This window comes from Bison bison, unplaced genomic scaffold, assembly GCF_000754665.1.
Source record: "Bison bison bison isolate TAMUID 2011002044 unplaced genomic scaffold, Bison_UMD1.0 scf7180017864527, whole genome shotgun sequence".
NCBI classification, from domain to species: domain Eukaryota; kingdom Metazoa; phylum Chordata; class Mammalia; order Artiodactyla; family Bovidae; genus Bison; species Bison bison.
Genome location: NW_011495078.1, coordinates 12,045,841 through 12,062,844, shown reverse-complemented (window position 1 = coordinate 12,062,844; position 17,004 = coordinate 12,045,841). Strand labels below are relative to the sequence as shown.

General features: G+C 43.7%; 1 protein-coding gene across 1 annotated transcript in view; it reads left to right on the top strand.

Moving 5' to 3' along the window:
• Nucleotides 1-17,004, top strand: part of FARP1 (FERM, RhoGEF (ARHGEF) and pleckstrin domain protein 1 (chondrocyte-derived)) — a 275,711-nt gene that overhangs the window by 221,585 nt on the left and 37,122 nt on the right. Inside the window, 3 exon segments of the mRNA XM_010831560.1 lie at nucleotides 13,830-14,017; nucleotides 15,189-15,278; nucleotides 16,318-16,451. Of these exon segments, the coding sequence (XP_010829862.1) occupies nucleotides 13,830-14,017; nucleotides 15,189-15,278; nucleotides 16,318-16,451 (412 nt within the window).

The following is a 17,004-nucleotide window of genomic DNA, read 5'->3' as shown; positions in this document are numbered from 1 at the left end:
TTGATGAGAGGCGAATAGAGGCTAGGCCCCGGGCTGCCCCTCACCCTGCCAAGTCCTCCCGGCCCCCTTCCAGAGAATTCCTTGACGATGACTCAGCAGACCTCAGCTTCGATCTGAGTGGGAGCCCCAGACTCCCACGACACAGCTCTCTGATAGACGAGATGTTCAGAGGTTCAGGCGGTCACAGTCCCCTGGCCACTCCCTTGTCTCCCAGCAGCAGGAGTTCAAGTCCAAGTCTGAGCTGGGACAGGACCGGGTCTCAAGGCTATGTTTCTGAAAACACACATGACCACAGAGAGAGAGGTGTGGGAGGAGAGAGTTTCCCAAGCCAGGAGCCCCATTATGAAAACGGTTCCCCCAGCTCACAAAGGCCATACTTAAAGAATCTGAGATATAACAAGTCGGAGACAGATCCACTCATTCTTAGCCAGGTAGCCTCAACCTCGGAGGCAATGGATATGCCTGATGGCCTTGGAAAGGGAGGCCTGGCTGGTTCAGGAGGTAGAATGCTAGCTAATGGTACACCTCTCATGGGTCCAGCCTCAAGGATGGCGCGGTCAGTGGGTACCACTGGCAAGGCACCTCTGCAAATGACCGAGGGCTCCACCAGCAGTGGAAGTGAATCCAGCGATTCAGATTCTGAAATGGTGAACCCTCTGAGCCAGCCCCTGGTGTTTGGCAACCCAGCCGTGCTGAGCTCCCCCTCCAGGGTGAGGACAAAGAAGTCCTTGGGTGGCCTGCCTCTGAACCAGGAGAGAGAGGAGGATGAATGAGGAGACAAGAGGACCAGTCCCCAAAGGTTGGAAACCTGGAGTCCAGGGTTTCCCTGGGGAGGATGAGTCCTAGCGGCTTGTTAATTTGTAATTGACATTTGTCACAGGGAGTTTTGGGCAGACGGGTTTGGATAGGCCATGCCTGACTTCTCAAATCTTTCAGACTAACAACTAAACGTATCATGACAAGTTTCTCTGATTATACCAAGAGCTTGTTTCTCTTTCTGGTTGAAGGTGAGGAAGAAATACTATTATGAATCTGATCCTGTGTTTAGTGTGTCTTATTTACATGGAAATTTTCTACGTATGTTCAATCATGTACACAGATCATTCTCCCATTTGGTTGAGTGTTGGGACTAAAGTGTCACTGAGGTCCCAGGAAGGGTGCAGGCTTTACTTTGAACCCCTTCTTTAAAAGAAGGACTGCTTTGCTATGCCTCATAAAGTGAGGAATTGACAAAATTCAAGGCCCAGTGTAAGTTGGTTGCTTGTTGAGGTGAAGCGTGATTGAAATCTTAGTGAAGACTAATCAATATTTAAATCAGAAGCTTGTGGAATTCTTTCTCTCCTTTGCAGACTTCTGATGAAATGATATAAATCCTCATGAACTATAATTGGCGTGGGATTGCTGGTTTGGTTTGGGCAAATGTTAGTGATGCTTGAAGAAGCTGTAACTGGCTGTCAGAACCTCTTGGTGAAGCACAGAGATGCTTTGGAGTGATGACACAGGAGAAAGTAAGATCTCGAAGGGTGCATGCTATCGTCACCAAGAAGTTAGCAAACTCGGTGTCTGCCTTTGAATAGTGCACCTGGCTGAGAAGGACTGTTTCCCAGTCTCATGGCCTTTGGTTGATTTTTATGCATATTCTTAACATTCACACTCTCAGGAACAGTGTCTTCTCCCCGGATCAGTGACTTTGGGCTGTTTCTCTGTGCAGGAAAAAAAAGAAAGTGGAAGTATTGAGAGGTTTGGTTTCTTTTTAAATCGTCCCACCTATACCAGTGCCTTCCACCCAGTATTCTGCATTTCAGATGGAAGGTGGTTTGAACTTGCATTGCTTCTCAGCCTTAGCAGCACTTTGGAATCACCTGAGACACTTTTAAAATGGTTGTTGTCTGAGCCCTGACCTTAGAAACTGAGATATAATCGGTCTGGAGTGCCTCTTGGGCTCCCCAGATGGCTCTGCTAGGCAGCCAGGGTCATCTCTCGGCCAGATGCTATTGCCTTCTAGAACCTAGTGGAATGTGATGAGAGGGTTAGCTGAAATGTTGGCTTGCTTGCCGAATAAGAAAAGCATTACAAATGAAATGTTTTTGGGTATTTTGGTACTTTGCCTGCTCTTTGGTACTTTTCAGTCTTTGGTACTTTTTAAAAAAAAAAAAAAAGATAAATTGTAGAACAAAAATTATAGATCCTAAGTAACTACAAAACTATTGGAAAGAGTTGTAACAGTGATCCATCCCTGGGGTGCCGCCTTGCCAGTGGCCTTATAAAAACTCATCATGTGGCTTTGTCATGAGGAAAAGCTAACTAAGCGTGTTTAGGAAACTGAGTAGAATTTGGCAGCAGCGTTGAACAAGCAAAAATATTGACAGACCCTGTGGTTCACATGTGACTGTCTGTCCACATGAATGTCAAGACATTGGTTTTAAAGATTCTGAAAACTTAATCCATTTTTATACACACTTTGGCTTCATCTTCCTAGTCATTTGATTCTGTGCATGATTGATGAATCAAATTGATTACTGGAAAGCTTGAAAGATGTTCATTGAAGTAGTCTCTTCATGTCTTGCTTTAGATTTACATATTTAACAGAGTCGCAGAATTTTAAAACCAGAAGGGACCTTAGAGGTCACCTAAGTTAAACCTTCATTTATTGTTAAGAAACCTTGTTCTGATGAAGGTAAGAGACTTCATGTTGTCCTATAGCTATTGCATGACAAAGCTAAGACCAGAGCCTTGGCCTCTAGACTTCAGTGTGTTACTCTTTGTGGTATCTTAATGTACTAGGAACTTTTGGATTCAATATTTTATTTTTTGACATTCTTGTGTGGATTAATCATTAAAATCATGAAGACTAGGAATCAGGTAGCCTTAGGTTGTTGAGTCCATACTAGGTAAGATGAACTTCTGCTTTTTATTTTGTGGGGTTTTTGCAGTTTATATCCCAATTTTGCTTTTCCTGTTTTGAACTTAGAAAAAGATGTCAACTTGCTATATAAAAAGTAGTCAAATGTGAGTTAAACAGAGTCACATTTGGAATCTGTGGTTTATTTGTGAAGGTGGTTTGCCCAAATGAGTTTTGTTTTTACCTCTAATCATATAGCAGTCTGATCATGAAATATGGAGGAGCAAAAGGTATGAACTTACCCGGCTTAGAATGTGAATCATCAGATGTAAATCCCAAAGCAAAACATATCCCACTGATTATCTTGTTGTGCTTTGGCCTAGAAGAAGTAGGCTCTTATCTAAAGTGTTTTCAAAAGCAACTGATCAACAGTGGTGTACGCAGTTCTGTGTTGACAAGATTTCCCACTTTTAGGGTCACTGGGAGAGTTTTTCTCGGGTTGGTTTTGTACCAGCCAAACAACCCAGTTTCTGCTTCTCCGCCAGTCTTTGTGAGAGTGGCAATTTTGCTGTGGTTCATGGTGCTTAGAGGAAAAGAGGGGCACAGGTGTGGGGTATAGTTTGTTCAAAAGTCACATGTTCTGAAGTGCTCAGAATATTAACTTGTTCCTCTGGGAGAGCTTGCCTGCACTGCGGGGGGAGTCAGCCTAAGCGTTCTGTGAGCCGGGCGGTAGAGCCAGTTCACTGAGGTGAGGTTGTCTGGGAAAGCCAACAGCCTCCACCCTCCCACCTTCCATGCTCCCTGCCTGTAGTGAGACTGGTCCCCAAGCCCTTCCCTGGCCTTTGCAATCTCCCTGTGTGGTCTGTGAAGGGCAGACACATCCATGAAGTTGAACTGAGTGCAGGGAGATCAGAGATGGGCCTGAGTATAAACAGAATGGGCAGCAGAGATGACAGACCGTAAATTCTTTCAAATTTCCAAAGGGTTTCCCAAGACCTGTCCACCAGTTTTTCTAAGGCAGTAGCTAGTGGAGGGGGTTGCCTGCACCAGCAAGGAAGCCAGGTCTTCAAGTTGTGGCTGCTGTATGCAATGATGTCTTCTTAAGGCCTTGGATGGAAAACAAGCCAGATATAGAAGCAGGAATGTTCAAGCCACTCAGGGCTACTCCAGTGGCCTCCCTGCATTAATATCTTTCGCTCGGTAATATTTCAAGATATGTAAATTATAGACCCTTTTGCAGTAGATACTTTATTGTTGCTCATTCAGGGCAAGATAAAAATGCAAGAAATTCTCGTAGCATAAAGAAATGCACTTAATGAGTTCCAGAACTCAACAACCGGTTGCCCCGGCTCCTTTACCAGTCATCTGTATGCCATTGACGACATTTTATTAGACAGGCATTTAATTAAAGAACGTCTGTTGGCCAGATTCTTCCCTGCGTGTGTGACTCATTTGGAAACTTTTTACGGATTTATCTCACCAAGTTGTGCTGCTGTGGCCTGCACTTACAATGTGAATAATTCCCACTTGAGTCTTCAGAACCGCTTTGAAGATTCAAACCAAGCAATGTGATTTTTTTTTTTTTTTTTGCAAAACCAAAATATAACATGAGCCTCTTGAAATTTCCACCAAGTATACGAAACCCAGCCTGTCCACAGTTGAATCAGAAAGCCCACTTGCATCTTAGCTCTCAAATCAGTTTGACCGTGTTGTCAAGCAGTTTCTAAAAGAAGAGACAATTAAAATATTAAGATGCCATTTTAAATTTTGTTAAAACTGGTGAACATGCATATCAGCTTCCCTTTTTCCTGTCTTTAACCTGTGTGCCTATGTTTTTAATCAACTTTTTCCACTTAAAATGCTATTCCTACTTCAGCACAGTATGTTGCTGTTGTTCATTCGCTCAGTTGTGTCCAACTCTTTGTGATCCCGTGGACTGCAGCACGCCGGGCTTCCCTGTCCTTCATTATCTCCCATGGTTTGCTCACACTCATGTCCATTGAGCTGGTGATACCATCCAACCATCTCATCCTCTGTCACTGCCTTCCTGTCTTGCTCTCAACCTTTCCCAGCATCAGGGTCTTTTCCATTGAGTTGGCTCTTCACATCAGGAGGCCAAGCTATTGAAGCTTCAGCATCAGCCCTTCCAATGAATATTCATGGGTTTGGTGCAATTGAAGGCGTTAGTGAGTAACTGGACTACAGGTAGGCCCAGCCTTAAATTAAGAAACTTGGGGTCCTCCTCCTTATTAGGTTTGAGTTTATTTGCTTCTGTTTCGATCACTCTTCTTTGTCTGAGTCCTTATTTTTATTAACCAGAATTTAAAGAGCTCTCTGAGTTGCTTCCCCAAGAAAGGCTCTTTTGTTCTCCATCTTCTCCTTTGTACTGTATAAACATCCATCCTTTGAAGAGCTTAATGACTGTAAGGCTGGCCTTCCTCTAGTTTCCCGGGGATGAAGCTCAAGTTGACTTTAGAAGAACAACATGGATGTGAATAATGCAGGTCCATTTACACTTGGATATTTTTTCCGTAGTAAATAATACTGCACTACCCAATCCAAAGTTGGTTGAATCCGCAGATGCGAAAGTGTACATATATAACACAGAGGGCCAATTCCAAGTTACATGTGAATTTTCTACTGTTCAGAGGGTCTGCACCCCTGACCCCTGCAGCATTGTTCAAGGGTCAACTCTCTTGCTGCAGATTTTACAAATCAAACTGCAGAAGAATCTTTCAGCGCAACCTCTGCAGTAGAGTACATTTCTTTTAACCTGGAAGAGGTGGACATTTTGAACTAAACCATTGCCAATAGCTCTCAGATGAGTTTTGCAGTCAGCCGTGTTAGCCAAGCGCATAAGAATGTATGGAAGGAAAGGTGCTAGAGGATGAGCTTCTGCAAGAAAGAAGTGACTCAAGAACTGGACTCTGGTGACATGTAAAGAGTTCACAGGTGCCGTGTTTTCCTTGTGAGTCTAGTTCCGTCTGTCTCTGTTTAGTTCAGTGAAATGTAACGCAGGGAAATCGTTACACTGTGTATACCTCTCGCACCGGTTGCTGGTTTTTAAATTGAAGCCATGACTTTTGGATCAAAATAAGCATGCCACTTAATGTGGCAGCCTTTTTAAAAATAAAGAAATCATCATCATCATGAAAAGCAAAAATACCCATGATTTGGCCTAGTATCTTAGACATCAAAGATCAAAAGTGGCCTGATTTCCACCTGTTTGGACACATACTTGGAAAAGGACTATTACTGTTTCCTGGGAAACTTAGGGATTTTGAGTATTTCCTCTATGCATGGAAGTTGCAAATGCTGATTTATATGTCATAGATGTATCTGAGAGGAGGTGAGTTGAATCTTGTGGAAACAAAAAAAAAGGTCTTGCTTCATAAAATTCACACACATCACTCCAGTAAACATAGACGAACCCTCCAACATGGGGAACTTTTTTTTTTCTTTTCCCATGAAAGCAGTTAAAACCCTGGTGGAACCTGGGGTAGAATGAGAAAATCTTCTTTTCCTAAAAGCTTTAAAAATCAAAGAGACCCTGATTTGTTCAGGATCGTTTCCGTATGGACGGACTAAACAATGCAGACATCACAGCTTAGCCTGAAAACAGCCTTTGGCAACCTTCTTGGCCTCTGGTGTTTAGTTATAACCTCTGGTAGAAGACAGCTCCTTGGCATCTTGGTGTGGGTGCTAGCTCAGATTACCCTGATACATCTTGGGGTGGTTTTACATTTGAAAGTAGGGAGGATTAAAATCTCATAGCAGTTGACATGGATTATCCGATCTAAGGGTATACTCGAGAGCCGGTGTGGAAGGTTAGCTAGCTCCTAGGCAGATACTGTTGATGTAAACATGGAAATGGTCCTAGGAATTGCATGAGCTTGCTGCTAGGGGCCAAGTGCAAAGACTTCAGGCTATTGAAGAGTAGTAGTTAGAAATCACTGCCGAGTGCAACGTAAACCAAATAGTAAGGAGAGAGGATCAGTGTGTGTGTGTGTGTGTGTGTGTGTGTGGTTGTGTGGTTGTGTGTGTGTGGTTCTGTGTGTGTGGTTGTGTGTGTGTGTGTGTGTGTGGTTGTGTGTGTGTGTGTGTGTTGTGTGTGTTGGTTGTGTGTGTGGTGTGTGTGTGTGTGTGTGTGTGGTTCTGTGTGTGTGGTTGTGTGTGTGTGGTAGAAAAGCATTGAAAGAGGTGGAGGTGTTAGTTTGAGAGTTTGGAAGCAATGCTTTTCCTTTATTATAAGCTGGGGTTTTTGACGGCCTCTCAAATAGGAAATAATAGAGGGATCATTTTGGAACCTGTGATGGGTCTGTAATTTTCACAGATGACCTTTCTGGCTCATGAAACTAGGCCAACAATTGCTTTTTCCTGGGCCTGGAAGTTCCTTTGTAAGAAAGCAAGCATTTGTCACTCTACCCACAGTGGTTTATAGAAAGACCAAAGACAAGCCTTCCCTAATTGAGGACACACCCCCGCTGCCGTCTACACTCGCACCTGAATGGCCAGTGGATTCAGTCCCTTGCCCTCACCTCCTTTCTGCCTGGAAAGTTGCCATGAAAACCTAACTAACCCCATCTCACAAGCTTGGCCTTTATTATTAACCCAATTCCCTTCTGTTCTTTCTGTGTGCATATGTAATTTATTAAAAATTGCTAATACACTAAATTAATTTTACAATAGACAAGGCTGGGACTTCATTCTCATTTTTGTCATTTGTTTAATCGAGTTGAGAAGACATTTTTCTGTCGTGCCATGGTATGCCCTGGATGGTCAGCATGTACCTACCTAAAAGAAAGCTTTATTTTTTTTCCCCAATGTTCTGTCTTTATCCTCAGAGCACGGTGTACCTTCTGTTCCCTGCATTGTTGGAGCACTGTCTGACGTCTTTTTTTTTTTTTTTAACATGACTGAATACCAATTTGTACTTGGAATACCTGTTTCTTCTAGAATACAGTGATCCTGCTCACTAAACATCAAGCTTTACCATGGAGACATCCTGAGCGGTCTTGCTCGGTGGTACCGTATTTCACTAAAGGTGGGGAAATCGAAGATGAACAGGACGGACTTCGTTTTCCTGACTTCGTCTTCTCCAGGCCTGCCTTTCATACTGTGTGGGGTGGCCTTTGGAAGTGAGCAGGATCTCTGTAGTGCGGGGGCATGGCAGGGCTCATGGAAACAGAGAGCATCTGTGAAGGAGCTTACATAGGGGAGCTCAGACAGCTAGCCAAAAGACTGGCTTCCTATTGTTCAGTGGGAGCATCTATTCCAATAGGCTTCCCAGGTGGCGCTAGTGGTAAAGAATCCACCTGCAGTGCAGGAGACTCAAGAGGCGTGGGTTTGATCCCTGGGTCTGGAAGATCCCTTGGAGGAGGACACGGCAACCACTCCAGTATTCTTGCCTGGAAAAGAGTCTCATGGACAGAGGAGCCTGGTGGACTACAATCCATGGGGTCACAAAGAGTCGAACACGACTGAGCAGCTAAGCACACATGCACATCTGTATTCCAAAGGGACTGGCAAACTTTATATAGCTTATAAGAGTTTAGCTGTGCGTTTTGTTAGGGAATCGGGTAGGTAGAAATGTAGAGAAAACTTTGTGATTCCGCCCTAGTTGGCGTCTTGTGGCCAATGAGCTGTTCTGAGTAATGGTTTGCTATCTACCCAGAATGTAGGCTCTCACAGATACTGTCTGATTCCATCTTCTCGCCATGGCTGAGCACAGTATCTCACTAAAGCATGGGTTTACTCCACTGGGATGGTAGCTGGTTTCTCCAGTAACAGTGAACTCGGTGATTCTTTAAGCAGAGAAGGCCAAACTCATGTCATGGTGTATGCACGGGATTAATAGCTCTTGTCAATCTCACCCAAAAGAGGGTTGTACTTGACCTAACAGGTATCTTGCTGTAAAAACTGTCAATTGTAACTGTTCTTTGCTACTGATGGCTGAAGCTTTGTTCTAAGTACCAGATGGTGTTTTTCACTGGTTCAAAGCACCGTGTATCCCAGCCCAGCCACTGTGACCCCTGCCACCGCCATATTCTCCCATTAGCAGCATTTCTCTCTATTTTTCTGCAACTTGTACCACTGTTGCTTCTCTGAATTGCTTCATGATGAACAGTAACGCTGATGTTTGGCTGCTTGTAAAACTTTTCTTCAAGGAACTTGGTCTAAGAAGCACGTACATTTCCCACAACAACCTAAGCTGTCAAGAAGAAGGCAACCCTGCTATGATTGGTAATCCTGTAATCTGGTTTTTCTTATGGAATCTTGTAATTTCAATGAAGTACTGTCAGCCCTTTTTCCCCCTCACATATTCCATTGGGGTGGGATCCAGCTTCGTTATCAGACTAGAATGAATCATGCTTGTTCTGGAAACTAGCCATGAATCAATACAATACTGACCTTTTTTTTTTTTTTTTTTGGATAACTGGCTTTCAAATGCAGCCATCTCCAAAGAAACTTTGTCTTCTCTTTTAGAGGGAGACTCTGGATTTAGAAAGAGCCTTTTTAAAAATAAATGAAAACCTGCATCTGTAATGTATTTTCTACATGTGCCTTTGAAGCACGCCGTGGGTACATAGAGATACAATCTCCTATATCTTAGAACCAAATAACAGAAGACAAGTAATGTTGGAAGAATGACATTTAGAAGCTTGCCAAATGTGTAACTCTGGGGGAAATACTGAGGAACCTACATGGGTATTTTTTTAATCATTGTACTCTCTAAATTTTGGAAAGAGGATTTGAGAAAGCCATCGACGGTCTTGTTTTCATCAGGATTCTTGATCTCAGATATTTTTGTATTTCACACACCTGTGGATTACTGTTTTAAAGTTGTCAGGTTTTCTCATTCACTCCTTAACAGGAAAAATAACACCTAATTAAAAGCGAGGATTCCCAATTTATTGGCTAATTTAAAACAGGGCAGGTACAACCAGGTGTTCGAAATGCCATTTTTTTATGACTCGAAAAACAGAAAATTCTCTTTTCCCAGGCTGTGTGAGTTGGCTCTTAAGCCTTTAATAGAGTCGGAGGAAGAGATGGCTATCTGGTGGCTTGTGCCTAGTCCCAGAAGGGGAAGGAGGGGTGAGTCTGGCTTGTTGACCATAAACTGTGATCCTGCTGTTTAGGTGCCTCTGCCGCAGAGTTGGTGGAGAGACGCCCCAGTGTGGGTGAGGCTGCAAACCCAGCTCCCCGTGTGCAGCCAGAGAGAAGAATTACGAATGTATTTTACATGCTAATTTGAAGTTCCATAATTGTCCGTGCCATGAGAATGTGTACATGTAAAAGGGTTTTCAAAAGCAATTACCAGAAATGCCTCCCTCGAGAGTAACATTGGTGAAGGTGTGTTTAGTCCTTGGGAGTGACATAAATTCATCCCGCTGGATACAGCTGAAGGGTAAGGGAGGGGTGTCAGGAAGTTATCTGGTACAGGTAAGGGACCTGAAGGTTATAAACCAGAAATGTAACTGAATACTAAAAACATGTAGGGTGATTTCTAAAAATAGGGGAAATTTTTTTTTTTAAAGAATCAAAAGCTTCCAGATTTTCAAGGTATAACTGATCTTTTTCTAATCTCTTCATACTCCTTTCTACCCATTGCCTTAATAACCAGGTGCTTTTCTCAGATGACACCCCCTCCAGTTATTTACCTAGAGCCCCTTGCTGAAAGAAGTTCCTTTGTGTCAGTGAAGGAGATGTATAACCTTGTGTCAAGGAGGAAAATGATACAATCCCCGGGCATTAATATGTTCAGGGGTACCAGTGCCTGCCAGTCGCCATTTCTCCTCAGCGTGCAGGGCTGCGCCTTCAAGGCAGATGACAGGCTGTGTGATGAGAGCAGGCTTTATGAAGCTGCAGAAATCTGGCAAACTCATTTTATCTAACACCGCCATGTTTGCTTGCCCCCCCCCTTTTTTTTTTTAGAATGGACTACTTCAGTGAAAATTGGTTACACGTAGCTCTGATAACTGTGACCTCAGACATTGACGTTTGGGTCACAGGTCCTCACTGTGGACCAAGGGCAGGCCCCTTGTGGACATCAGTTTGTACAGACCCTTGCCACACACTGGCTCATAATCAAAAGAGAATTTTAATTACTCATCAAGCTGCCAAATTCTACTAATGACTCCCGTCCGCATATTCCACTGGCTGCTGAATGGTAAATGAGCCTACCTGCTTATGTTTGCAACCCTGTCATCCTTGAATTTGCAAAGCCTTGAGGAGTTTCTCTTGCAAGGGGAGGAAAGAGGCTATTCTTCACGGATGTGGCTCAGATTGGTAAAATCCAGCTTCAGAGTTTTGGATCCTTCCCCTCATTAGCATTGCGGATAGATTTCTAGAACAGGCTGCTTGGTATTTATTGATTTCTTGGTCTTAGTGTCATCGCCTTGGCTTTCTTGGGCCCCATGATCAGACACAAAGCCAGCTGAAGTAACCTCTCTGGAAATGGACTTTGTCTACTGTAATTTGGTCCTCCTCCAGAGTTGTGTATTGCACGTGTAATGTTGGTGACACACGCATCTTTAGGCCACATGATAAGTGAAAATGTAGCTGAACCCAGAACTCTAGGACTCTAGAACTCCCCGACTCTACCTAGGAACCCAGTTACCATCAGGCTCACTCTCAGTGAGTGCCCCACTTTCTGATTCCTGTCTCCAGTGTGGTCCAATGGGGAGCCTTCTAGATAGCTATCTTCTCTGCCACGTGTCCTGCCTTCGTGGCAGCGTGGCACCTCTCCAAGAGCCCTCATCTGTTAGATCGTCCTTCCTGCCCACTGGGTCTACCAAACCAAAGCGTCCCCGGGGGAATTCACAAGGGCGGCAACAACAGCTTTCGACCTTGGAGGGTGGATGTGGTTGCACTCGAGTGTGTTCACCCTCATTCTCTCCCTCGAGATGTGGCAGCTGGTTTTTGATCTGCTGCTGGATGTGGTCCAAGGCTTCCTTGGTACTGTCTCCCCACCCACACTCCTCGTCCACGCTAGCCTTCTAACTGCTTTTTGTTCTTGGCTCCAACTCTTTGAATGACGAGGCAAGTGCTTTTTCTGTCCGCGTCACTGCAGATTCAAGGCCCAGCACGGTCTCACTTAAACTGCCTCACCTGGTCTCACACTGTGAGAACTGAAGGTAAGCCCCCACATTGTGCCAGATGTGAACAAATAAAAAGTGACTCTCCAGCAGCGACTCACAAATGCATGAAATGTTTCGATCTCCAGACAGACTGCCAGAATTTCTCTTTTTCTAATTCCTCTTTGTAGTGATATCATTTTTCTTTTTGTGATTCTTTTTTTTTCTTAAGAGAATAGCATAGTACCTTGAATCAATTACAGTTATGATTGTTGTCACTATTTCTATTTGACAAGTTCAAATTCTCTCAAAATTATTGTACTCAGTTGTGCACTGGTGTCAATAAAATTGACATTTGTGAAGCAATTTCTGGCCTTTTTCTCCGGGTTTTCCTGGGTCTGGTGGTGTGAGAGGGGCGACTGGGTCTTTGTCTAACATCAGGACTTTGTTATAATGATGTTTATGAAAATGCAAGGCATTGAAATGGAGGGTTTGTTTTTTTTTTTTTTAATGCAAACTTCTGGAATCTAACTTTTCCTGACATTTTCTGATCTTGTTCTTCAAGGATGATTGTACTGACCAATAGTCAGTGGGCAGGATGTCTGCTTTCTGTTTTTGTGGGCGTGGTGGCTTTTCTCCCCATGCGTAGGTGACACAGCTAGCTGGGCGACCTGAGCCTGGGTGGGCCTGGTGGGGGTTTCTGCATGGTTCATTTTTACTGGGGTCACGTTCACGACCCAACTCCAGCAGCTCCATTCGAGGCGGACCTATCTTGTAATGTCCAAGCAAACATGAATGAATCCAGAGAGACAGGATAGAGGTGAAAAAACTGGGGAATTCCCAGAAAACTGCCCTTCACCTCTCTCCCCGAGCTTCTTGATACTGGGCTGAGTAGCCACAACCATGAAACTGGATATTGGAAAATAGAGAAAGCATTCACGTAGTTTTTCTCTATGATGGTAACTGACAGGGCTGCAGGCTACTTAAACTGTGTTCATCCTAATCCTAGTTTCTGCATGAGAATTATAGATCTGTTAGGCCGAAACATTTGAGCTTAGAAGTAGATTTTGAAACATCCCACTTAGTTTCAATAGGTTAAGGTATTGGTACTTGCAAAATTCTGTTGGCAAAGAGTTTTCATGTGCATGTCATCTCATCTGGTTGACTCATAATGGGTAATTACACATTTTACCCAGTTATACAATTTACATATATCTGGTATCGTTTTCAGAGGAATAACTACCTGTCGTTTTTTGACTCAAAAGGGGGAATTGTGACAATGTGATAACCTCCAGCTTTGCATTTTTAAGTGATCACCTTTGCTATAATTGTGATACTAGTGTTTCTGTCCCAAACAGTGAGAGAGACATGGAGTGCCATCACCAGGTATAACCAGCTTGCTTCTGTTCTTCGTAGAATGGGGAGGTAGCTGCTTTCCCTTTCTTTAGCTGTGACCATTGTTCCAAGACGTAGTCTGTCCTGGGTGTCCCAAGTCCTTTAGTCTTCTATTAGAATAGCACTATTTTCTAGTCATTTTCCACATCTCCTTGTGATATAGACCCTGTGTCTTTCTCGAGTAATTCTTAAGACATTAACGAAGTAGTTAGGAGATGAAGATGCTATTTGCAGATACACAATGCTTTTAAAACTATTGTAATTATGCTCTACGCAGAGTTCTCCAGCTTATCATTAATGATGTAACTGTGGTTCCACTGAATGGTGTCTTAAGGATGAAGGCTGCTGAAACTTAGGGAAAAAACTAGAAAGTCATGGAGGGCATTTTAAGCGTGCCGTATAGTAATATAGTAGTCTAAGCTTCTAAAGGTTTGAAAAGGTGAAAATTGTAAGTGGAGACTGGGTCCCAGAAGAAATTACTTTTTTTTTTTTTTAATACTTCTCATCCCAAACAGGCTCCCTGACTGGCAGCCCTCACCTTTCAGAGCTGTCCATCAACTCGCAGGGAGGAACGGCGCCCACTAACGCCATCCTGTCGCCCAACCTGAGCCCTGACACCAAGCAGGCCTCCCCCTTGGTCAGCCCCCTGCTGAATGACCAGGCAGGCCCCCGGGCTGAGGACGAGGACGATGGCCGGAGAAAGGTATGAGGACTGGCAGGCGCTCACCTGTTGATTTTTTGTTTTTTTTTAATTCCAATAATTTGCTCAGTGGTAAAGAATCCACCTGCTAATGCAAAGGACACGAGTTTGATCCCTGATTTGGGAAGATCCCCTGGAGAAGGAAATAGCAACCCACCCTAGTACACTTAGCCTGGGAAATCCCATGGACAGAGGAGCCCGACAGACTATAGTCCATGGAGTCGCAGAGTCGGACACGACTTCGTGACAGAACAACAGCGATAAAGTAGAATCATGCAGTGTCTGTGCCTTTGTGACTGGCTTATTTCCTTGAGCAGAACATCGAGGTTTATGCATGTTGTAGCCTGCATCAGAATTTCCTTCTTTTTTAAGGCTGGCTGGTCTTCCGTGGTCTGGAGGGTACCACAGTTTGTGTATCCATCCACCCCCTGATGGACAGTTGAGTTGTTTCCTCCATTTGGCTGTTTTGCCTAATGTTCTGGGAACACTGATGCACAAGTATCTGGTCTCATCTCTGCTTCATGTGTATCCCCAGAGGTGGAATGGGGTGGACTCCTGTAGGAAGTAAGCGGGATGGGCAACAACAGGGGATTGGTTTCCTTTTACTGACTGTTTAAAGAGAAGCAAAACCAATGGTAGACCTCGCTAAGGCAGTGCCACCCGCCCCCCTAACAGGGACTCTGCCTGCTGCCACCCTGGCCCTTTAGATCAGCCACTTTCATGTTCCCAGGAGCAACGTAACTTCCACTTCCTAAAAACCAATACCACCAGCCCACGATGCCCAGGACAAAGGCTGCCCTGGTTCTTTTTCATTCATTTCTTGAAGGCTGCATCACTCTGATACTATCCTAATTAATTAGATTTTCAGGCGCCCAGTTTTGAATGAACAGTCTTCAGTGGTAACTGACACACTCACTTGAGTTCTTTCACTGCCAGTAGGATTTACTTGGAAGGAAACATTCCTAGACAATTTTCTCATCATAGAAACTCGTTCTTTATTCTAGTTCCTCTCGCACAAAAAAGAGAATAAGAGTTTATTTAGCCTTGATACCAACCAACCAAAGATCGTAAGTTAGCAATGCATCACTTTGGTTAGGACTTTCTTATAACTAGGACTGTTTTAGAAACTGAGGCTCAAATTATTGTGTCTTTTTTCTTTTTATGAATTTTGCAGAGATTCCCAACTGACAAAGCGTACTTCATTGCTAAAGAAGTCTCCACCACTGAGAGGACATATCTGAAGGATCTTGAAGTCATCACTTCGGTATGCGTAGCATTTCCCCTAAAGCGTTAAATTACATAATTTATCTTGACTAAAACTCAGCTTTAGGAGACAAGCTGGATCTAATTAAATATCAGGTTCTCCGACTCCAGTTAAAAGGATTTTAGTCCTGAGTTGTACAAATTAGGCAGTAATGGTATGTTTAATTTGGAATATGCCCTAAAAAGGTTTTATAATTGTGATTTTTTAAGTGCAAAGGAAGGAAGTTTCTAAAGTGGAGAAATTTAATGTTAAACGTTTCACTGAATGTACTGCCTGCACTGATGCAGAACTTTGTGTGTTTTGCCTCATATTTTTCTTGAGAGAGACCTCAGAGGTGAAAGGGAAACCTCGTTTTATCTCTGATAATAAATTGAGCCATGTCAGCAAAATCTGCCTCAAAGACTGCCTTTTATCATTTTAATCCGTCTTGTTCAGTCTTAGAAACAAATTCAAAGCATGGTGGCAGATGTCTTTATGACCCTGGATTCTGGAAAGGAGCTAGGCAACTGCAGGTCAATTGGAACGGTCTGGTGTCTGCCTCTAGAGCAGGCGCTCAGCAGTCCTCGTGGGGCCCAGCCCAGCCTCCGCTCGGTGAGATGAGTGGTGAGCGTGCTGGCAGAGGCATCACCTCTTTGGTTCAGCCACCTTTCTGCTCAGCGTCTCAACAAAGGAAGAGCGACAGAAGTTTCTTCAGGACTGAACTGAGGGCGTACGGGGGCATAAATCAGGGGTGACCCAGGAGTTGGCCATAATGGAAGTTTTGATTTGAGTAGCTGCTCACTTCAGAGATTTCTCCTGGCTTCAACAGTACTTGGTAACAAATTTCAGGAGGCGGTAATGCAGAGATGGTCCTTCTTACTCCATCTAATGAAAGGAAGGAAAACAGAAAAGCCTCAAAGCCCTTGATGCTCTTGAAATCCTACGGACGCGGCAGGAGAGCCCTTAAGTCTCCAAGCGTGGTGGGCTGTACCTCTGAAGAGCTGCAGACCTTGGTTCTTCACCTCTATGCCTCTAAATGCACCCTCTTTTTTATTCCCAGTGGTTTCAGAGCACAGTGAGCAAAGAGGACTCCATGCCCGAAACCTTGAAAAGTCTCATATTCCCGAATTTTGAACCTTTGCACAAATTTCATACAAATTTTCTCAAGGAAATTGAGCAACGACTTGCCCTGTGGTGAGTACAATTCTGGCTGACCGTTCTGCCTCATCCCCACCACCCTCCTCTTTCTTTCTCTATTTCTCATTTTATTTTTATGTTGTTCCGATAATGAAATGAATCCCACAGAATACAGTCATGTCTTCTGGAAGGTTGATGAGAATTATAAAGAGTAGAGGCAGAAGAGGAACGTTTAGTGTGTTGGTAATATTTTACGGGTGCTTGCTTTATAGCCATTTAAGTATCATCCGTCTCACGCTGCTCTCAGTGTTACATTTCACAGTGTTTATAAAGAGTGCTTTGAAAAATAGACCCCGTAGGGACTTCCCTGGCAGTCTTTTAGTTAAGACTCCACACTTCTACTGCAGGGGGCAAGACTCTGATCCTAGTTGGGGAACTAAGATCCCACCTGCTGTGTGGTATGGCCAAAAAAAAAAAAAAAGCAGAACCCCGTACCCCACACATGCATACATTTTTACCTTGATTCCCACTACTAAGAATTTATCTTAAGGTTGCTCTCTAATATGTGAAATGACAAATGGCAATGATATCCATGACAGAATTAAAAGAT